The 24,772-nt window shown below is 34.1% G+C and overlaps 1 protein-coding gene across 1 annotated transcript in view; it reads right to left on the minus strand.

Annotated features, from left to right (window-relative positions):
* Nucleotides 1-1,180: 1,180 nt before the first annotated feature.
* Nucleotides 1,181-24,772, minus strand: part of LOC134262487 (uncharacterized) — a gene marked incomplete at its 3' end in the record, with an annotated part of 28,325 nt that continues 4,733 nt past the window's right edge. Inside the window, exons 3-7 of the mRNA XM_062744884.1 lie at nucleotides 24,528-24,601; nucleotides 17,390-17,441; nucleotides 3,562-4,992; nucleotides 2,346-2,377; nucleotides 1,181-1,685 (exon numbers count right to left, since the gene is read on the minus strand). Coding sequence (XP_062600868.1) covers nucleotides 1,181-1,685; nucleotides 2,346-2,377; nucleotides 3,562-4,992; nucleotides 17,390-17,441; nucleotides 24,528-24,601 — 2,094 coding nt within the window. The remainder of the gene's footprint in view (nucleotides 1,686-2,345; nucleotides 2,378-3,561; nucleotides 4,993-17,389; nucleotides 17,442-24,527; nucleotides 24,602-24,772) is intronic.

The following is a 24,772-nucleotide window of genomic DNA, read 5'->3' on the forward strand; positions in this document are numbered from 1 at the left end:
GACATTCTTGAGTATTTGCCAAAATCGTAGTAGCAGCGTTGTGAATCGTAGTAGCAGCGTATAGTAAAATGTAAACACAGTGTAAACACCCCCCGTATTTAGGGGCTATATGTAATGAATTGACCCGGCTATCCCCCACAGACCCCCTAATCTGCACTCTCTTGACCCACCTATCCCCCAGACCCCCAATCTGCACTCCGTTGACCCGGCTATCCTCCAGACCCCCAATCTGCACTCGCTTGACCCGGCTATCCCCCCAACCCCAAAAGTGCACTCAGTTGACCCGGCCAACCAGGCGCCTTATACTACTGACCACTTTTAAAAAAAACTTACGCGTTGGACATAATTTTTGAACAGCTAGTAGTAGGGCCCTCATATTCCAAAGATGTATCCCATGCGACAAGGCATTCCTTTGGGTACCAACAATATTGACCTTTTGACCTTTTAATTGGAGTTTGACCTTCTTCTGAACACCTTTATCCTTGGCCATAACTTTTTTTACAGTAGGTGCTACGGCTTAATTTCATATATGCGTATTTCCTATCACAAGGTTTTTTCCTTGGTACCTTGTATTTGACCCTTTGACCTAGACTTTTAAGTTAGATTTACATTTAACAAACTTAATTTTTGGCCACAATTTTTGGTGTGGTTAGTGCGCTGGCTTTCATATTTCACAGGTATATCGATTAAGTCTTTTGTTTGGGTACATTTTTTGTTATCACTTGACCTTGCAAATTGATTTGGATACGAGAAACTGCAACATTCGTCAAAAGCTGCCATATGTCTCTCAAAAACACATCTTGTTTTATAATGATAAGTTGAATGTAAACTAATTATCATTCTCGTCATCTTTATTCGCGATTTTTCAGTTTGAAATCAATTCGCGACGATTAATTTAAGTGATTGAGGAAACATTCTCTACAAATGCTACGAAAGATAAATGGTTTAGGGCGATTAATTCGCGAATTAAAGTAGGTGGCAAAGTTCGCAGATATTTTCTGCACGTGAATAACAGTTGGTTTACAGTATTTGCTCTGTATATACTATACAAATTTTTTCAGTGGGTCTGATTACTATGTTTAAAACTTATGACGAATGGGGTTGTTCTCTCATGATTCCTCATGACCTTGAAAATACAATTTCATACCCATTCAACTTAAACTTTATAATTATTAATTACCCGAACTAATGGCTGGAATAGCTATTGAGGTCATTTTCAATCTTTCTGCTTCTCTGAATGTAACTTCAACAGCTTCTTGCAAGTCATCAAAACAGTATTTCTTTCCATCATTGTTATAGTCATGCCATCTAGGACCTACAGTATGAATTACACACTTGTAGTGGAGTTTGCCAGCAGATGTCACACAACACTTCCCAATGGGTATTGGACCATGCTGTCTGATATACTCCACACTCTCTCTATCGAATTCATATCCTGCTGCCTCTGCTATTGCAAGTGCTACTCCACCTCCATGCATAAGCTTATCATTCGCACCATTGACAATACAATCAACTCTGAGTTTAGTAATACTGCCCTGATATATTTTAACGATAAATTCATCCGTTACTTTCACTTCAAATGTTTCACTAGAAACTGTAGAAAGGGACATACTAGTATCTGATTCAGTCTCATTACTTTCAAAGCGCTTATTTCTTTGTTCACTTTGTTTTGGCATCTTCTCTGGCTGTAAAGAAAAAAAAATTAGGAATAGTAGATAAGACTGCCATATACATTTGCAATAAAGAGAAATGTAGTTACCTTATCTTGCAAGGGTAATTGAATTTGGAATTTTTTTTTATCATTAATTAATTATGTTTTCGACAATCTCTAGGCCTTATATAATCATATACTTTGAAGTAAATTCACGGATTCTGCACTGTGCTATATTGATGACGTCACATTACATCACATCAAGGACCGGTCCTAAAATTCATATCACGTATTGGATTGGCGTGCAAAAATCCATATGAAACCGGTACTAATATTTATACAAGTTTAAAAGTTAATCAACTTGACTTCATTTAAATATACCTGTAAATTATTCTTCGATAACAGTTGTGGTCTTAATCCCCCCCCCCCCCTCTAAAATTGACTCTAATCAATTTTAAAGAAAAAGGTCATAAACGGGCACGAAATATTTTTCAATGACTTTATTTAAACTCGCATATTAAGTATTTTAAATATATGATAAATAGTATACTAAATACTAAAATCCATATCAGTCTTCGGGCTGATATGAGGCCATTTAGGCTGATACGACATATGATATTGATTTAGTATGTCATAATCTCTATTTATTAAAAGGAAAAAATAGAAGGAACACTTTTTTTATAAAGCAACTCACCAACGCTTTTACGCTGTCAAGCTTGGACACGTCTAAAAATGAAACCAAAAATTAATAAAAATGTTTTGCGACTTATCTTTTACTTTAAAAATGTCTCCTACAGCATGTACAACGGTTATTGTACTTAAAAAAGCAAGATAAGACTGACTTGTTTGTAAAAGATTCATTATACATGTACATGTAGATGCTTATGTCACGTCGAATACGTTTGATTTCCATTATAGGCATATTAATTTTGGTCTAGCATGATGTTGCAGATAATAACGAGCACAGCGAGCGTCGCTGTGACGCTTTAAGCCCTGAAGACAACTGGACGAAGAGAAAAATCGGACTATTGCACATTCAATCGATATTTTCGGCAGTATCTTTGAACCCACAATGCATCAAATTACGTTCTCGCAAGTTTTAAAGTAATAATGTTGCTTTGAATTTTTGCAGAAGAATAGTCAATAAATGTTTCCAGGTTCCTCATTAATAGCCATCGGTTTGGTAATACAACATACATGTATATACGTCAAAATTTTTAAGAATTTTAAACTAACCGTTCTTCATTACTTTCAATCTTGTTCAGGCTTCTTTTTGGTAATGCAACTAACATATGCTGTTATGTGACGTCAAAGTCACCAAATGTCACGTGCGGTTTGACGAACCCAAATTAAAACAAGTGTCTGCGATCGCTTTAACGGTATATTAAATTAGGGGTTTGTGCTCCATTTATTAGGTTATTACGGTAGTTCTTCACTTCTTTAATTAAAATGAAAAAATATATTTAATATTTAAGATTGGATTAAGATTGGCATTTTTTGCAATATGATGGCGGTGCGACCGTTAGTGCGAGCGCAGGTACTTATGCAGTTTTAATTTAGATCGGGCTTGTTAAACCGTGCGTGACATTTGGTGCATCAATACAATGACGTCACATGAAATATAAATGACAAATGTGAAATATAAAACCCTAGCACCACCTGTTCAAAAGTTATAAACAATGTTAACGATTTTAAAGGTAGATCAAACGGTCAAAGGGTCAAGGTTGTTGGTTCTAAAGAAAGGCCTTGCCAGAAAGAATACATATGGGGGGTATGAAAGCCCTAGCCCAAACCGTTCAAAGGTTATTGATAAGGTTAAAGTTATTAAAAAGTAAGAAAATTGTATGGTCAAAATGTATGGTCAATTTTTTGTGGAATGCTATTCTCTGTTAAAAAAAATTAGGATGTACCTTTTTCTATGATACAGTTGTCAATGACATGCAAGGTGCCATCTCTTGGTAGGTCTAATTTAATGCCGTTAGTAAGAATATACCATGTGGATTTCATTGCTTTGTCAGGTACCCAATTTCCAATGTAACTGCTGGTTTTTTCATAGAAGCAAGGAATAAATTTAAAAGGTTTTCCATTGCGGCATATGCACACTTGAACGCTTTCATCATTTATGAGCTCTCCAGATGATGTCTTCAGTTTAACTGTAAATACTATTTCTGAACCAACAGCACAAGTCGATGGACTTGCAAATGCTTCGGTCTTGGAAGAACTTGCCTTGGTTGTAACAATCTCTCCAATTCTTTTTGCACCATCAATCAATAAATCTAGTTCTTTATGAATGAAATTAATCTTTTCAAAGCTCTGAGAATTTCCTCTCGGTAATTCAGATTCTAGACTTTTCAGACGTGATTCCATATACATAGAAATATTTATAAACGAAGAGGGACACTGAAGAGCATTTGATGCATCAACATAATGTAAGGCTTGCAAACGAGAATCAACAATGTTACTTAGCCGACATTTCCCTAACTCAAAGGCAGCCTCCCTTTCATTTTGTTTCTTTTTTAAAACATCACAGAGTTCCTTCTCCCTTTTCTCTAAAACCAACTTCGCTTTACTGAAACACAATTTTATTTCTTTTTCTATTTGAGCAGGCTCTGTGTAACTTGCATTTCTTTTTTCCTCGAGCTCTTTTAAGGACTTGAATAAATTTTCATTTCTAGTTTTCAAACTAATCTTCAACTCTCTTAAAGCTTTATTCTTCTCGCTCAAAACTTGAGGTATTTCACATAAATCATGCGTTTTGTGGGCGTTTACAGCACACAGTAAACAAATTAATCTCTTGCACGACTCTGACGAACAAAATATTTCTAATATTTTTTGTTCGTGGCCAGGAATAGAGCAGTACAGAGTGGGAGAAAACAACTTAAGACTGTCCTTGTTTCTAGTTAGGAGACTTCTTATTTCTACATAGGAATGGTTCATAAAAGTTCTCAAACTAGAGTGTAGTTTAGTACATTCTTCGCAAATAAAGAGAGAGCAGTCAAAACAACGATGCGATGCTCGCTGTGCACCTGTACACATTTCACATCTCAGGTCGGATTCTCCTTTCATCACATGAAAAATTCCCAAGACGCCTTCTCTTATAGTGTCTCGGGGTAATGTGATGCTTCCATTCTCAGCACAAGCATGGGAACACTTGCAGTATGGACATTCAATGGAGGTGTTCTTTGATGCTAATAGAACAAGTACACACTTTTTACAGATGGCAGTCAAGCACGGCAATAAAAGAGGACTTTGTCTACTGTTGTCAAACTCTTGTTGGCAGTTTATACATGATAAAAAGTCCTTTGTTTTGTCTAAGTCTTCTAGGAAGCTAAGAACACCATCTAAAAACAAAGTATATTCAGCATTAAACAATTAAAAATCATTATTATTCCCATGCAAAATGTGTAATTCAATATGATAAATTTAATATGGTGAATCCGAGATGAAACATTTTCTATTTATTTGTCTAAACACAAAATTTGTAAAATATAAGCCCCCGAATTGTTTAGATTATTTTCTATTTACGTCGTATGTCCCATCCAATTAATATTATCTCAAATTTGTTTCATCAAGTAATGCTGTATGTTTACAAGATCCTTAAACAAATTAAATGATTATCAATAAAGAAGTACTCCAGCATCTAAAAAGAGTCTGGCAGATTCTAAAAATTTATTACTTGTTTTGACATCTATCTTAGGCGCAGCATGCACTTATACTTTTTAGGTAACTGGTCCAATCACTTAAAAGGGATTTGTCAACTTGAAATCCAAGAATTTGATTGAATGCAAAGTGGCATTCAACAGTCAACAGACTGTTCATTTAAGACTAATTATAAACCGTATGTCTCTGTTGAGACTGCAGCTCTACCGGTTTGTATTTATAATAAAAAAAAAAGAGAAAGATATTAGTTTGTCTTGAAACTTTGCAAAAGCAATACATACTCTAAATAGAACAATATTCTTTGATTTAGTCTCTTTTCGTGGAAAGATTGCAATCAGACTAAAACTGTAGAAGGAGTATCTTTCAAAAAGAATGTTTCTGAGAAATCTCTCTTTTTTTTAGTTAAAAATGCAGTACTGTTCATCGAAATCAAACGCCAATATAAAATATATGCATCTTGGTGGTATCTTTTATCTCAAGCTCATCAGGATATAGACTTGTCAAAATAAGAATAAAAATTACCATTATTGATTGACAAAACGTCGTCGATTTATCTAAATGTAGATAATGCTGAAGGCCACAGCAAGTATTTTCTTCTTTTCGCGCATAAGATTTTGGACAAATTCTGCATCATGTGAATATCATAATAAAAATTGCAGTAAATATAAGAATGAAACAAATTTTATGAGTTTGCAGTTTTAGTCTGACAAAAGATAACGAACGCGAGCTCTACAGATAAAAGTAATTAAAGAGGCTGATCAATAGGAATTAAACTTTGAAATCGGACGGTCCCACGAAATAGATCATGGGAATGCAGCTGCTACTTGCTTGTTTATGAAAAGATGTATTTGGTTAGGGTGAATAAGGAACCAATGGTAATGAAGTGACCAGAGGTGAGATATTTGAATAAATTAGCTACAACAAATAATATTTTAAGATTATGCAAAAGATTGGAAATTATTTCAAAAGTGCATTAGAAATTTTAAAAGTACTCAAGGTCAGAATAATAGTAATTAAAATTCAAATAAAAATTTAAAGTAATTATTGCAAATTTTGAAGGAGTTACAAATATGGAGATGTAAATCTACAAAGGTACACCTAGTATAAAATGACTGGCCGGGATAGACAGGACTTCAGTGGAAAGCTGAATCTTGACTGTCTTGGTTGCATTTTATACAGGTTGGGTAACATCTCCACTCCCCAACCATGGCAGCCGCTCTGGTCCACAAATTTAAAAGGAATTAAATAATAAGACAGTATAGCGAAATTGAGCAATCCCGGTACCTCCACAAGCCAAGCGATGTTATGCGAGTTCCATGCAGTCAATGAGATAATCTGCATATGGTCCACAAAAAAGAACAAATTTTCCTTTTATTTTTTATGAAAAGTGGTGGAGAAATGGGATCAGATTCAGATAAAAGGAAATAGCCTGTGACAGTCCTCTAAGTCGCCCCCTCCAGACGTGAATTAGCCGACGGTTCCACTGGATTTTCGAACACAGGACTTGAAAACAGGCGAGACACGGACCAGAGCCGTCAGACGATCGACGAGGCCAAGAGACCTGACGCTCCCTGGGCAGCACCAACTAGGTCTAAGACGTTTTAACAAAATTGTGCGGACCGCGAGACCATCGAAACAGACGAAACGAACTAAAAACTCTTGTGATAATAGGACATTTGATACGACTACTACCAGTCCGTCCTTTGGTGGCCGAAAATAGGAACAATTTTATATTTTTAAAATAAACGACTATAATTCTGTGCCGGAGCCCCTGCTTTCGAATCCAAGTGCCGATGTGAAGACGAATCATCCAGTTGTTGGACAATTTAATTTTTGAGTCCTACGAGTAAGACTTTGAAAAAAAAAATACAGTACAGGTAGGATAGAATTGTTTTTCAAAATGTCTACCTTAAGTTTGTTTTGCAAAAAAAATTTTTACGACGACGGTATTTAGAATGTTGTCATATTGTTGATAATTTTTTTACATGGTCAATGTTTTATGAATTACCTGAAAATAAGACTGATGATGCTTATAAGCAAATATAAAGGGACTTGCAAAATAAGAGATGAAGTGTTCTTAAAGTTATATTTATGAGACAAAATCAAGAGAAAAAAAACCTATAAATGGGAAGGGTCATAAAAGTAAAGGAAACCCCGTTGACCATTTGTATAGGTAAAGCACGATACAAAAATAAATCCTAAATGGGAAGGGCCTTGAACGATAGTAAAGGAAAACCCCTGATTCCATTCATTTAGGTTGAATATAGTCACAAACTCTTGCGAGAGAATCTAATTAAAACCTAAAAATGGGAATTTTAAGGGCCTTGAAAGATAGTAAAGGGAATCCCTTATGCCATTCATTTAGGTTAAAGTTTAAGTCGGGACTTTATAATAGTCAACCAAACATGAGGTTTGGTGAGAAAAATTTGAAGGGAAAATGGTCGTAATGGAAGGGATAAAGTTATTTCCATTCTTCCGAAATAATTACGAGAATCATTCCTCCTTTCATAAAGACTTAACTTTTAAAGATTTTTTTTTCAAAGCAGACAAAAGAGCAGAGTATGCGTCAGATGTAGGATTATTATGCATGTAAATGGAAAAGTGTATACCTTTCGGTACTGTGAAAAACATATTTTTTGTCAATTGTGAAAAAGGGGTATATCCAACGACAATAATATTTTTGTGAAAAGTGTTTCAATCCATATAATGAGAATGTTTACATGTATTCCATAAGGTCTAAGCATTTGTTTTTGTTAATCAAGATTTTTTTTTTTACGTTTTTTATCACTACTGTATTTTTTCCTGAAAAAACTGCCACCAATGCCGAGAGAGAGAGAAAGAAAAAAACCAAGACAATTGTACACAGTGTTTTTCGTATCTTTTGTGTCTTTATATGTTGTATTTTTTTAGAAAGTGTATTTTGTAATTCTCTACCTTTGTGTGTGCATTTAGATAACGTAATATATAGTAATATGTGTCTATGTATTTCCTTTGTTAAAGCCATCTGAAAATTCGTACGTTTAAATAAATTTCAAATAAAGTTTAAGTCGGTGCGATGATATCAAATAAATATCACTTTGAACATTCGGTTTTATGTGAAATTCGCAGCAAGGCAGATTATTTCGTATCATAATCTCTTTAAACAAATCTTGGGGACAAGATTTTCGACAGTAGGGGGATTTATCATAATAAAAATTGCAGTAAATATAAGAATGAAACAAATTTTATGAGTTTGCAGTTTTAGTCTGACAAAAGATAACGAACGCGAGCTCTACAGATAAAAGTAATTAAAGAGGCTGATCAATAGGAATTAAACTTTTAAATCGGACGGTCCCACGAAATAGATCATGGGAATGCAGCTGCTACTTGCTTGTTTATGAAAAGATGTATTTGGTTAGGGTGAATAAGGAACCAATGGTAATGAAGTGACCAGAGGTGAGATATTTGAATAAATTAGCTACAACAAATAATATTTTAAGATTATGCAAAAGATTGGAAATTATTTCAAAAGTGCATTAGAAATTTTAAAAGTACTCAAGGTCAGAATAATAGTAATTAAAATTCAAATAAAAATTTAAAGTAATTATTGCAAATTTTGAAGGAGTTTAAAATATGGAGATATAAATCGACAAAGGTACACCTAGTATAAAATGACTGGCCGGGATAGACAGGACTTCAGTGGAAAGCTGAATCTTGACTGTCTTGGTTGCATTTTATACAGGTTGGGTAACATCTCCACTCCCCAACCATGGCAGCCGCTCTGGTCCACAAATTTAAAAGGAATTAAATAATAAGACAGTATAGCGAAATTGAGCAATCCCGGTACCTCCACAAGCCAAGCGATGTTATGCGAGTTCCATGCAGTCAATGAGATAATCTGCATATGGTCCACAAAAAAGAACAAATTTTCCTTTTATTTTTTTTATAATATGAATACAAAAATAGGTCTGCTAATAACAGGACACAATTGGTACCCATGGGTACACCACTTCTTGGATATATTGTTGCACAGTACCTTGACGTTACTCCTTCAATACTGTTAATGTCTTAGCGAGGAGTAAAGAAAAAGGCTTGGTTGAGCGTTTACTGAAACCCGCTATGTATCTTTGTAAGAATTGCTATAAAGTTTTGGAATCCAATTTAAATAGTGTCAATTATTAAACTCTAATAAAGAAACATTTGAGAACATTTGAGAAGTATTCAATTTTTTTTTATCTGGAAAGTTATTTCTCTTATCAAAAGGTCGGTACCCCTAAAGCAACCACGGATACAACGCTCATTGCAATAAAGAGAAACCGATACACAGAATTATATACGTATTTATTGGCGTCTACTTGTGTGACAAATTTTTTTCAAGCAGATATATTCATTGGAAATCTAATTTCCTATGTTTTGTTGTTAATATTAAATCTCATAGAATTTTTTATGTATCGATCCACAAGAAAAAAAATTAATGCCCATGAAACGTTTATGAATGACAAATCAATTTATCCCCACAAAAATTTGTACTTCAACAGTATATTGAAATCAGGCCAAAACTGTTTTGAATTTACTTTCAAAAAAATTTCTATTTTAATAACCAAGGCAAGATCATTAATCCAAATAAAATACTGATGTTGCAGAATTGTGTATCGTAGTGTATATCACTTGTGGGACAATTTATAGTGTAATAAATATCAAAACTGTAGGAGGAGTAGCGTTTTGAAAAAGATTGTTTACAAACAGACGGACAGACGAAAGACATTTTACTATCTCATAAGAGCTTAAAGAACCTTCATTTAATGTATCATATCCATGTTAAAGTCAAAGTATTAAAAGATTGAGGGGCAATATGAAAACCATTTTTCCTTCTGTGTTCAATAAACCAGAAGTGAAAAAAGAATTAGATAGATTATACGATCAGTACGTACTTGTTTCTGCCGACAAAGCAGGCAACAACATTGTCTTCGTTTGTAAGGCTCATTATATAAATTGCATTCTAGAAGAACTTGGATTCAATTCTACAAGTGGTAATCCTACTTATACTCATACTTCCCTTTCTAAGGAAGAAATTCTTCAAGATCACCTGTCAGTTTTGAAAACTTTTAATATTCCACAGGGCCAAATTGAATTTGAACTACCTTATATATATTGGATTCCGAAACTTCATAAGAATCCTTACAAACAAAGATACATTGCAGGTTTTAGAAAATGTTAAACCAAGCCTCTTTCGTTATTCCTCACTAAGATATTGACAGTAGTGAAGGAAAAACTTCAAGAGTACTATGCAACTACATATTCAAGAAGTGGTGTGAATCAGATGTGAATATTAAAAAATTCTACAGAACTTTTGGGCAATTTGAAGTCACAAGACTTTACTAAAATCAACAGCTTAAAAACTTACTTTTCAACTTTATACACATTAATTCTCCACGACAAATTAAAATCCAGGCTTTTTGATATCATTGACAGCTGCTTCTTCAATAAAAATGGAACTCGTAAATTTACTTTCCTCGTCATTGGTCATTTGCAAAATTATTTTGTTAAAACAGATTCTGATAGCACACATAAGTACTCAGTACTCTGAAGTTGACATCAAGAAAATGCTTGAGTTTCTGATTAACAATATCTATGTGGTTTTTGGAGACAAGGTCTTCCAACAATCTATCGGAATTTCCCATGGGTACAAATAGCGCTCCGTTATTAGCAGACTTATTTTATTTTCATATGAAGCAGAATTCATGCAAAAACTTATGCGTGAAAAGAAGAAAACACTTGCTGTTACCTTCAACTCGACATTTAGATATATCGACGACGTATTGTCAATTAATAATGGTAATTTTCATTCCTACGTCAATACAATATATCCTAGTGAGCTTGAGATACAAGATACCACAGAGTCCGACACTTCTGTTTCATACTTGGATATTTTAATTGAAAAAGACACTAATGGTAATATAACAACCAAGCTATATGATAAACCTGATGACTTTAACTTTTCTATCGTCAACTTCCCTTACTTATGCAGCAATATACCTTTATGTTACTTTGTTATTAATGAAAGACCGAAGCCAAGTCAACTGAGCTAGTTTTTTGATGGATTAAAAATAAAATAACAACAGTAGTGAAAGTGGAAGACGGTGGAAGAAAGGGGGATGGATGGAAGGTTTTTTCGACAAAAAAATTCCCTTGCAAATCAGCGTGTCTTCTCCTTTGGTAAATAAACAGAATGATCACGTGATTGGGAGAAGCCAGGCTGATTAGCTGTAAATTAAGACAATTGTATCTTAGATTAAGAATGGGCAATTGATCATCTGCATAAGGAAAATATATATCTTAGTTGATTTGGTACGCAAGAGCATGCTCTACGTATGAACAATTTCGAAAACGAGGTAAATTATTGACAAACAAGTTGATGAAACAAGAATTTCAGCAGTATCGTTTAAAGTCAGCATTTCGTAAGTTCTATGGTCGATACAATGACCTTGTCAGCAAATACAATTTATCATTAAGTCAAATGCTGACTGACGTTTTTCATACCAATTGTTAGTCCATTATTTATACACTGAATTGACAACGGATTTTTTCCGTTATTTCCTGATCATGACAAGGAGCACACGGCGGGTGTTACCGGTCGGCAGGGGATGCTCACTCCTCCATGGCACCTGATCCCACCTCTGGTGTTCTAAAATGAGGTAAATTATTCACAAGCAAGTTGATGAAACAAGAATATCAACGGTCTCGTTTAAAGTCATCATTTCTTTAGTTGATACATTCATCTTGTCAGCAAATACAATTTATCATTGAGTCAAATGCTGACTGACGTTTTTCATACTAATTGTTAGTCCATTATTTATAAACTGAATTGATGACGATTATTCCGTTATTTCCCGGTCATTACAAGGAGCACACGCGGATGAAACCGTTCAGCAGGGGATGCTTAATCCTCCATGGCACTGATCCTACCTCTTATATTCTCCCTCACTTCGTTTGTCCGAATATAAATTAATTAAGTGCTAATTATATAAATAATCAACAAACGCATGTGTCGTAAACAGGATGCTGCTCGCTAGCTTTTTATTTTCAATATACAAAATTCTCAAGATCCAGAAATACTATATATACATGTCAATTCCAAATCATCTTAAGAAGCTTCCATTTGTATATCGTCCATTTTTTGCACAAAATGTTCTTATACATGTAGTGTACCTTATATACTACCTATCTTGTTATTCAAAGAACCGAGCGAGCTTAGATAAACGCCCAACTCTGAGAACTGCTATTTATACCAACAAATCCCGTGACCCTAATTTTGAACACGCGACAACTACGGCCGCACATAAGTATAATGATGTTTCGGGGGTCTGTGTTTGCTCTGCTCTTATTTTGTATTATTTTATGGATTTGAGGCTGAATACTGTTCGTTATCTCCATATCCTTCCTTAAATTAATCTAATCAAGTGTGTTCTTCGTATATTGATTGAACATTCTCTCTAGCTGCAAAAAAATGTCTTGACAGACTGAAGAGCTGAAGAGCTACAGTGCCTCCTATATTAAATCTGTGATGAAACTGTAGCTCGACTGGCTTGCATTTTTTAAGCAAAGGAAGAGAAAAGAAGCATTTGCAATTAAAACTATGCAAAATAAATAAATAAAATAATGGTCCTTAATTTAATTATTGCAATCTGATTAAAAACAGGAGGATTAATCTTTTGAAACAATTTATAACAAAAATTCCATTATAGTAGCCATGCTAACACTATTTATCAAAATCTGAATTCCAAGAGTTTAAGTGTAGACTACTGTGTTCCAAGTTTTATTAAAATTGACATTTTGAGATTATTCATCAAAATCAAAAACCGATCATGTGCTTAATCATGTATTTTAGTGTAGTCTACTTCAAAATCAAAAACCAGTTCACCATATTTTGTATCAGGGTAGTATACTTGTTGGCAAAGTAACAGGTATATTGCTAACGAACTAAAATTGTAGGTGTGGTAGTGTTAAAAATCGTCACAGAAATTTCTTTTTTAGTAACTATTCCTCAAAATCTAAAACTGATGCTCTAAATAATGTATACTCCCCGTCAATGAAAATGCAACACCCTAATTTTAGATGAAAATTATGTACAGGATATAACTATGTACCAAAAAATGTTCGGACAACTTTAACTTTGCCAAATCAGTTTTTTTACGGGTGAATGATTTTCACTTCATTACCGGAAGTTGATTTTAGCCCTCTTAACAGAAATTAAATATTAGCAATTTTTATAAAATTTTTGATAATATTTTGGTTTTTAAGGTTTTGTACCTGTTTATCATAAGTATTGTACTTAAATGCCGGGAAAAAATATTTCTTTCTTTTTCAGATGTGATTTTCTGTACTTCCTCAAAATTACCAAAAGCACGCATTTCATTGCTAATGCTGGAAATTCTCAAAAAAAAGAAAAAGGAGAGGTACAGATGCAAATATACGTTACATAACGACATTTTAGGCTCAAGTGTTTCAAAAGCATGAATGACAGTTCATTGACCGGAAGTTTAAGGGTTACTACACTGCGCTAAGTTAGAGAAAATTCGACCTCAGTATCTGAACAACAGACAATTAAAAATGCTCAAGAATATTTATTTCGCTCAGATAAAGACATTGATAAACCTATTGCAAGGTAGAAATCGGACTGCGTACACTGTATGTTGTACATGGCGGATTAGCATGTTTTGATTAAATGGTCGGAAGGGGGGTGTTTTATTTAAATGTTATCTGTTAAGAGGGCTAAAAAATCAACTTTCGTTAATGGAATGAAAAACATTCAACCATTAAATAACTGATTTGGCAAAGTAAAAGATGTCCTAACTTGTTTGGTACATAGTTATATCCCGTATATAATTTTTCACCTTAAACATGTTAAAAATAGAGTGTTGCGTTTTCATTGACGGGGAGTATATTATAGTCTAGTCTAAGCCTGTGCCAAGTTAAATTGAACGCGGATCAAACCAAACCTATAGGAGGAGTAGTTTACAGAAAGATGGACGAACGTACGACGGACACCTTACCAGTAAAGCTAAATTCAAATCTTCATCGCGCTTAAAAAGATGCGCACAATTCTGGGGTTTTTTTGCGCCAGATCATACATTTATCTCATTTGCACAACTTGACTTCCTAAAAATTAATATATTGCAAAGACTACTCTTTACGATGCGTGCACGCATTTAACCGAATTGTTTTCCTACCCCAAATAGCTGTTTTAATTTTCAAAAGTCTCAATTTCAAACCAATGAGGGCTATTAGGAACGGTTTCAAGGATGATATGTGGTGGAAGTAGTAAAAGAATAAGTTTATTAGGGTTAACCCTAACCCTATTATTCATAATATAAAAAAGCGTCAACTGATCCAAACCAGGTTATACTCGAATAAATTGGCCAAGAATTAGAGTCATTCTTTATAATTTAATTTTAAAATAATTAAAGCAATTGTGGATGTAAAATTGTGTTGCTTTTTATTACTTCAAATTTACCGCTCAATAATACAACCTTGGTAACGAAAATGCTGGGAAACGAGGGAAAGTAATATCTGATTCATAGACTTAGCAGCCATGATGTTTGTACATGAGGTAAGATCGAGCTAATGTTTGAAGTTAAAGGTACATTTATTAAATTTGGAAACTTCCATGATCCCGAGGACTGGAAATGAAAGGATTGCATAGATACAAATGATTCAGCCGGTTGTCAAGGGGGTGTGTCCCCATATCAAACCAGATTACACAGAATAATTTGCGTTCCTTTTTGGAAATCAATCAATGAGAGGCTAGAATACAAATAAAATTAAATTATATATGAAAAGAACAATTTGTTGTCATACTCACTGTATACAAAGTGCTAATCGAAAATCGACTTGATTTGGATCACTAGCTATATTTGTTTGGATCATTCGAAGTTTCTGTCTGCACATTTAGACAAAAAATGTCTTTTATATACGGTTTTTTACTAATAATAAAACTACTTCAACCAATATGAGACTTCTTCTTGGTATATTTAAAGATTATTAGGTTTTTGTGTCACCCACCCTTCCTTAAACATCGTTAGCACGCGTTTTTCACGCATCTGATGGTCATTTTTCGACTAATCAGCCACTTGATAGGACTCTTGACATTACTTCAATAAAACATTTATTGTTTTGTTTAATATAAATCCTAATCAAACGTTAGCTATCAAATTTGACCACAAGGTCTTCGTTATATCTTGACAATCACATCAAATATGCACCTACCCAACTTTTCCGGAGCTATTTTTGGTTTGCGTAGAAAATAATCAGAAGGCTATCTTTGTTGTCATGACAGCTATACTTTTTTCTAGTATACATATAGCAATTAGGCCTAGTGCAATTAGTGAAATAATTTATTCAGAGAATCAGGTGCAGGTGAACATAATTAAGTTTACAGTAATTCTTTACAATATGGATCTCAGTCAATGAAAGAACTATAAATGAAATAAAAAAATCTGCATTAAATGTTTGAGAGTCAGCTTATAATGTTGAAGTATTAATAAACAATGACATAGCATCACTGAAGTATGATTCCATTGCATCAGGATATAGTGATGGAGTATTTATGATTGTTAAACACTTAAGACAGCCGGTCATTCTATACCACATGTATTAAAAAATTGAAAACGGTATATTTTCAATAGAGAGACTTTATATTCCTGTGTTTTTTTTCTAAATGGAGTCTGGACCCATTCTATTTAAAAGTCGAATATTTCTGGAATGTTAAAAAAGTGAGGATAATGGGCATTGATTTATGTCGAAAAATTTACAAATACAAATCTGTGAGCAGGGCATAAATACGGATCCTTATTGATCAAGTAAACGGAGCATTTCGTGAACAAATTTAGTATAAAAACAAAGGTCTAACAGTTGGGTGAAAGAAGCAAGCCAAAAAAAAACGAACCAGGATAAATTAAATAATAGGTGGAAAAATATTTTTTGTCTCAACAATTCATTTTTTTTAAAGCAAACTGACACACAACCAACAAGAAGACACCGTAGCGTATAGTGGTTAACGCATTCAGTCTCATGCCTATCATGAGCTTTGGAGAGAGTTCGAATACTAGTAGTTTGTGAAGCCTTTATTTTTCTTTTTACATACCTTTAAAACATTAGTGAAAATATATAACGTGTATTTATCAATACATTGTAAGTTATTTAAAGACATAAATTTGAGAAAGTGTCTTTGGATTATATCCCCCTCCCCTATATAAGCCACCATTCTTCAAGAAGTATTCTATGCAAATCAAACATAGCATTTCTGTATCAATCGCGATAAAATGCAAATCAAGTATAGCACAAACACCAGCAATGATTGCACATTTCATCAAATTCTATAATTATTTATTTCTGTTTAACTTCTTTTGACTGATAAATGTTTCTCTTGTGATTATGAATGCCAATATGTTTTAAAAACTGTTAAAACCACAATAATTTTATCAAAAATCAATAAATCTTGATTTCAAGCAAATCACAAAAAGGATCCGAAAAAAGTATAGCAATCGCAAAAATATGTTGCAAACATATAATAGCATTCACTCAAAACAAGAATAGCTCAATTTCTCAAAAAAGCGTAATGTATAGAAATCAGATGATGTTTCGTGGGTGAATTGAGGAGAAAACGTATATACAATAACTTTTACAACAGAATATACTTTGAAAAAATTAAGAACAATTGAAATAATTCAAAATGAGTGAAAATAGCATTTTAACTTAGTAAATGAGAACGGTATCGGATTTCTAACATGTTTCAACTTAAAAATTTCCTCAAATATATTTACATTGATTCTACAAAGATTTAATAAGTTTCCAAATTTCTTAAGGTTACTTTTACCCATTTTTGCTTGCAGAACTTTCTTTTTTACCCATAATGCATCAGAGTACCCAAAGCAATATAGCTAGTGATCCAAATCAAGTAGATTTTCGATTAGCACTTTGCATACAGTGATACTGATATTAATCCACCTAGCTCATGTCTGGGGAGCCAAAAGTCCTGACGTTTAATTAACAGTCATCAGGAAAGGGGACACACTAACAAAGTAATTTAAAAACATGTACCTTTTAGTAGAGCCATTCCGACCGTGGGATTTTCATTGGGGTTTTCATGTATCTACAAAATAAAATTTTTCAATACTCCACTAGCATTGATATATAATTTATATATTGTCCTCTTGTACACAGTTAGAAGCATCAAAATATGTCGACTTTCACGAAAAAATACAAATTGCCTGTACGAAGTCTGTAAGTCACATATAAAATAGACAGAAAAAATCATTAAAACACTCATATTGTTGGTCGAAAACAAAATTTCTACGAAAAAATACAAATTTCCTGTACGAAGTCTGTAAGTCACATATAAATAAGACACAAAAGATCATTAAAACACTCATATTGTTCGTCGAAAACAACTTGTTTAGCAAGTTTTGATTTAAAATGGAGAAATACTGCAGGAGGAGTTTGATTAAATGCATTTAAGTGGTACAATTCCGATTGAATGACTCTTCTTGAGCTTTCTGTTCAACATAAATGTTACAAAAAGGAGTATATGGAAATAACGAACAGTATTCAATATCAAAGTCCATAAAACAATACAAAATAGGAGTAGAGCAAATAAGGACCTCCAAAACATCAGAGGTGGGATCAGGTGCCATGGAAGATTGAGCATCCCCTGCTGAACGGTCTCATCCATCGTGTGCTCCTTGCCATGGCCGGGAAATAACGGAATAATCGTCATCAATTCAGTTTATAAATAATGGACTAACAATAAGTATGAAAAACGTCAGTCAGCATTTGACTCAGTGATAAATTGTATTTGCTGACAAGATCATTGTATCGACCAAAGAAATGATGACTTTAAACGAGACTGCTGATATTCTTGTTTCATTATCTTCCTAGTCAATAATTTACCTCATTTTAGAAATTGTTCATACGTAGAGCATGCTCTTGCATATCGAATCAACTGAGATATATATACTCCGTATGCAGGTGATGAAGGTATATTGCTGCACAAGTAAGGGAAGTGGACTATAGAAAAGTTTAAGTCATCACGTCATCACATATAGCTTAGTCATCACGTGTATCATACAGCATGGTTGTTAAATTACCATTAACGTCTTTTTCAAGTAAAATAGCCAAGTATGAAACAGATGCGTCAGACTCTGTGGTATCTTTTATCTCAAGCTCACCAGGATATATCGTATTGACGTAGGAATGGAAATTACCATTGTTAATTGACAATACGTCGTCGATATATATATAAATGTCGAGTTGAAGTCCACAGCAAGTGTTTTCTTCTTTCCACGCATAAGATTTTGCACAAATTCTGCTTCACATGAATATAAAAATAGGTATGCTAATCACGGAACGCAATTGGTACCCATGGGAATTCCAATAGATTGTTGGAAGACCTGGTCTCCAAAAACTACATAGATATTGTCAGTCAGAAATATGGAGATAACGAACATTAATCAGCATCAAAATTTCCTTAAAAACCATACAAATCGGATAAAGAGCAAACACAGACCTTTATAACTATTGACATCAGAGGTGGAATCAGGAGCCGACAAATTAAGATTCGACTTAGCCATAGACAGTACATGCTGACAAGAGCATTGCATCAACGATAGAACTTGGAAAATTTTGACTTTAACAAGTGAGTGTTGATATTTATGCTTGTTTCAATTTGTTTGTCAATTAGTTGTCTCATGTTGAAAATTCTCCCTTGAAGAACTTGCTCTTGGGCATCAAATTATTAAATGTATATTTGTTGTTTGTTTGCTGTTTAACTCATATGAAGACGCCTCCACTTGCCGTTGGAGGGCTACATGTTCATTGTGGCATGTCTTTCGGATAAGACCGTGTAAACCGAGGCCCTGTGTAAAACCAGGTGCTGGCACGAAAGATCCTTCACTGCTCAATGGCTCCGAGTGGCAAGCTCGAGTATAGAAAAAAATTTGTAGCTCTCCATCGGCAAGTGGTGGCGTCTGCATATGAGTGAAAAAGTCTCGAGAGGGATGTAAAATAACACATTCAATCAATCAATTATGTATACCTATACTGGCACTCAGAACCTTAAATAGTGAGGGATCTCTTTCGTACAAACACCACAACCTCGGTATATACAGTCTCATCCCTGCAGTTGATTCCATCCCGCAATGTAAGGATCAGATTCTTATTCAGCGACTCTTAAGCTTGCATTAGCTCTTACCACCCTCGCACTGCAAGGGGTCAAGTTGCGTCGTGTTTTAAACTTAGGGTCCCTGGCATTCCAAGGATGCTGCTTCACGAGGGCGACTTGTAATATTTGACTTGGAGAGACATATGCCGATGAATAGAACATATTCATACATGTAGGAGGCTGCTGTTAGGAAAGTTTAGTCATAAAGCTTATCATAAAGATTTGTCACTAAGTTACCATTCAAGTCTTTTTCTAGTACAATATCCAAATATTAAAATTTGTGTCAAACTTTTAGGTATTTTTTTTTATTTATTTCAATTTCACTGATACCCGTATAGCGGGTTTCTTTAGCGGGTGTAATATTTGGCGTTTTGCAGCAGCTTCAAAGATATGCTAATAATTTTGTAGGACACAGAGTTCCGTTACATTGCAAAAGAGAGGAAATTCGTTCTTTAGATATGTTCGTACCGATTTAAACAAACGATTGAGTAAAAACTATACCAAAAGAAAGTGATATTACTTATACAACAGACTTATCTGTGTTATTATGCGCTTTTTCTTTTATTTAGTAGTGATAATGGAAGGTGCAAATTTGGCGATGAAAAGTTTAGAGGCTTCCTACAAAACCGCTAAAATAAGCCATCGTCAGCACCCCGTTAAAAATACCCGTTATGCGTTATATATCCAAGCGACATATTTAACGGGCTTTTGGCTTCTTTTGAGGGGGGTGGGTGGGTTGATTTGATAATTTTAATCGCTAAAATAGGCAGTACTCTCCTTAGTGTCTATTTACAAACCTTGTGTCCGCTAAAATAAATTACGACAAAATTACTGGAATACCTTTGAGAAGGCAAAAAGCCAAATTTTACACCCGCCAAGAAAACCCGCTATACGGTAATACATGTACGTAGTCGAATTCGATTTTCTATTCTTTTATTTATTTATTTATTTATTTATTTATTTATTCATTTATTTACTTATTTATTTTTGGAAAAAGCATCTCTCTATGAAGTGAACAAGCTTAAAATTCTCATTCTATTTATATACAGAACTAGAGGCGTTGTGAGCAGTGAGCTTACTAAATGATACCCCCGCCCCCATATGATTATAATAGCGAAGTCCATATTTTGCTCGGGAGAAATAAGTGTCAGGTTAGAAAGTAAAAAAGGAGGTGCATAATGACACTATGTAACAAAGATTCTGTGAATGTTTCATTAAATTTCCTTAGGTGGTATAAGAAAAGTTGCGGTTAAGATGGATACCGCAAAACGTAACGGACGGACGGGCGTACAGACAGATGGGTGGACACCCCGAATACTATATACCCTGCCACTTTTCAATCGGGGGTAAAATAATGGAAAATAATGAATGCTGTGTATTCACATTACTTTTTTTCTATTTTGTAAATTGTAATTAGAAATATTTCTTGGTCTACTTTCAGTGTATTGATAACGAATTCGCGTGTTAATTGTACATGTGACGAATGACCTGGTTGATAGGTGCTTCGCAAATTCTATATAACACGTGTTCTGTTGTTTATTCTCTAAGATGCGTAGAATAGAAACATTTTATATTCGGATGAGTGAAACAAAAAAGAACATAATTCTATATATACAGTAGCCAAACCAATTTACCACAGGGTAAATGTATGTTCTGTGATAACTTGAATAGGCATGACCCAAAAAAAACCCTTTTCGTTGCAATGTCAGAGAAATAAAAGAGCAGAAAAGTGTCATATTTTCTCTTTAAATTCACAAAAATTTTGATTACACAAATGTGCTGAAATTAATACAATATTATATTGTTTCAGCACAATTTGCGTTGCTAGTCTCAGAGAATTGGGTATCTTAAAACATTGCAAGGGATATTACTTTCCATATTCTAAAGAAACGCTGCAAACAAAAGAAAAATACCACTTCAATGCGCGTCATAGAATTTCTAAAAACTTTCTGGTCTTTTGAATGGTAGAGTTAAAATGGAGATTGCAGATAATCAAAATACATGTAATAATGATAATAACAAGAGGCCCAGGGGCCACATCGCTCACATGAGCAACTGGCTATGTAAAACAAAGCAACAAGAGATGTTTGTAAAACACTTATCCACCCTCCCCACAAATTGGAAGTTTTCTAAGTCCAAGGGGCATAACGCTGTCAATTATGGTGCGATCGTACCCAAAACAGAACTTGACCTAGATATTCATCTGACTAATCTGCATACTAAATTCCATTTCAATATGTGCAACCTCTCAAAAGAAAATGAACGGAAACTGCAAATAATTGGAATTTTTCTAAGTCCAAAGGGCATAACTCTGTCAATTATGGTGCGATCGTACCCAAAACAGAACTTGACCTAGATATTCATCTGACTAAGCTTTATACTAAATTTCAATTGAATGTGTGCAACCTCTCCAAAGAAAATGAACGGAAACTGCAAATAGTTGGAATTTTTCTAAGTCCAAGGGGCATAACTCTGTCAATTATGGTGCGATCGTATCCAAAACAAAACTTGACCTAAATATTCATCTGATATACCTGTATACCAAATTTCATTTCAGTATGTACAACGGTTGTGAGGAAAATGAACGGAAACTAAATGGACCGACAGACAGCAGCAAAGCAATATGCCCTCCCTTCTTCGAAGGGGGGCATAAAAATCTTATTAGTGTTGAAAAGTTTAAATATAAAAGTGGGGTTCAAGGGAGGAGGGGGGTATTTGAACAAACTTCAATCTATACTTCCTACAGATACTTTTAAAAAATATGATACATAAAGGTTTTACTGTTTATAAGATGAAAAATGTTATTGAAATAGCCTTTATATACCTTTGTATATTATCCTTTCTATACTCCTGGTTGGTCATGATTTGAACAAACGTGAATCTACACTACCTAATTTCATATAAATATGAACAATCACAGCTTTGCTCTTCTTGAGAAGATTTTTTAAAGATTATTCCTATTTATTTATATATTAAACTTTGATACCCGATTGTGGCCCCACCCTATCCATGGGGGTCATGATTTCAACAAACTTGAATCTACACTACCAGAGGATGCTTCCATGTAATTATGACTTTGATCCCCAATTGTCGCCCCAAACTACCCCCGGTGATCATCATTTAAACAAACTTGAATCTACGAGAGGATGCTTTCACATGAGTTTCATTTTTCATGGCCCGTGCTTCTTGAGTATGTATTCACACTGGTCCCATCCTACGCCGTGTTTTAAAAGATGCCATTAATTTTTCACTAATTCATAATTATCTCCCCTTAGAAGAGGGTATGTCCCTTCAGTTGAACAAATTGGAATCCCCGTCACTCAAGAATACTTTATGGTAAGTTTGGTTGTAATTGGCCCAGTGCTTCTTGAGAAGAAGATGAAAGTGTGAAAAGTTTACGACGACAGACAACGGACAAATTTTGATCAGAAAAGCTCACTTGAGCCTTCGGCTCAGGTGAGCTAGTGATAATAACGTGGAAAAAAAAACAACTAAGAATAACAAAAAATGTCTTCTGCTGAATCGAAGACGAAAGACCTTAAATAATAACAAGAGGCCCATGGGCCATATCGCTCACCTGTGCATTGTGGCTAGGAAAAAAGCAGAAATTAGTTTATTATTGAAAAGTTTAAACCCAAAGGTAGTCCCAACCATTCCTTAAAGAGAAGAAGGTATGATTTGAACAAACTTGAATCTACACTACCTGAAAATGTTTCCATATAAATATGTTAATTATGGCTTTGCTATTCTTGAGAAGATTTTTAAAGAATTTTCCTATATATTTCTAGGTAAAACTTTGGTCGGCCATTCTGCCCCCCCCCCTACCCCCAGGGTCATGATTTGAACAAACTTGAATCTACACTACATGAGGATGCAGGGTTCTCCATGAGCTGTGTTACTGTGTTGCTCCCGACACAGTAAGATCTGTGATAATTAGAAAATCCAAACATAAAAATTCTCTCTTACTAAATTCACACTTCCATGTAACGGTTAATTGGTAGTTGCATTAAAATAGATTGTATTATTTTTTTAAATTAAATACCGGTATGTCTTTTCTATAGAGCCACGGCTTTAGAATTATGTTAGCAATGTAAGTCAAACATAACATCGTACTGAAGTCATTTACCCGGCAATTGATGTAAATAAATTGCTTAAAATTTTCAATATGTTCAAGGAACTCTTAAAAGTATTTAAAATACTATTCTGAAGTTTATTTATTTATTTATTTATTTTTTGTAATTCGGTAATTCGATCAAGAAAACCGAATATGATCAATAATGGCTTTGTTATTCTTGAGAGAAAAGATTTTTAAAGAATTTTCATATATATTTCTAGGTAAAACTTTGGTCAGCCATTGTGGCCCGCCCTACCCCTGGGGGTCATGATTTGAACAAACGTAAATCTACAATGCATGAGGATGCTTCTATATAAATATGATCAATCATGGCTTTGTTATTCTTGAGAAGATTTATAAAGAATTTTCCTATATATTTCTATGTAAAACTTTGGTCAGCCATTGTGGCCCCGCTCTACCCCCGGGCGTCATGACTTGAACAAACTTGAATCTACTCTACCTGAGGATGTTTCCTCATAAGTTTCATCTTTCCTGGCACAGTGGTTCTTGAGAAGAAGATTTTTTAAACATGCCACCAAATTTTCATTATTTCTTAATTATCTCCCCTTAAGTGGGAACGTGGCCCTTCATTTGAACAAAATTAAATCCCCTTCACCCAAGGATACTTTGTGGCAGGTTTGGTTGAAATTGGTCCAGTGGTTCTAGAGAAGAAGTCGAAAATGTGAAAAGTTTACAGAAAGACAGAAGGACGCTGGACAATATGTGATTAGAAAAACTCACTTGAGCTTTCAGCTCAGGTGAGCTAAAAAAAATAAATCGATAAGTATTTAAAAATATTAAATACTTTTTTAATATCCATTATCCAATAACTGGCGGTTATAATTAAATAACATTTATTACCATATATGTACTGGTAAATGAATTATTCATAATAATTGACATACCAAGAAATCGGATCCCATTTCCGTTGTTTCTTCGGTAACATTGTCGAAGGTTAATGGATTATCGTTTCCTCCTCCTTTTTTTAATTAAAAAATTATCACCATGAATAATAATCTTAAGTATTGCTTTATTGAAAAATCAATTATCATGCCATGATACTTATGTATACGTATTCATCATATGTTTCGTCCATTTCCTGAAGTACCCTTTCACAAAATTTATAATATTTATGAAATAATTACACCAG

Source organism: Saccostrea cucullata, unplaced genomic scaffold (assembly GCF_032062105.1).
Source record: "Saccostrea cucullata isolate Sc308-1 unplaced genomic scaffold, CSIRO_AGI_Scuc_v1 ctg385, whole genome shotgun sequence".
In the NCBI taxonomy this organism is placed as follows: domain Eukaryota; kingdom Metazoa; phylum Mollusca; class Bivalvia; order Ostreida; family Ostreidae; genus Saccostrea; species Saccostrea cuccullata.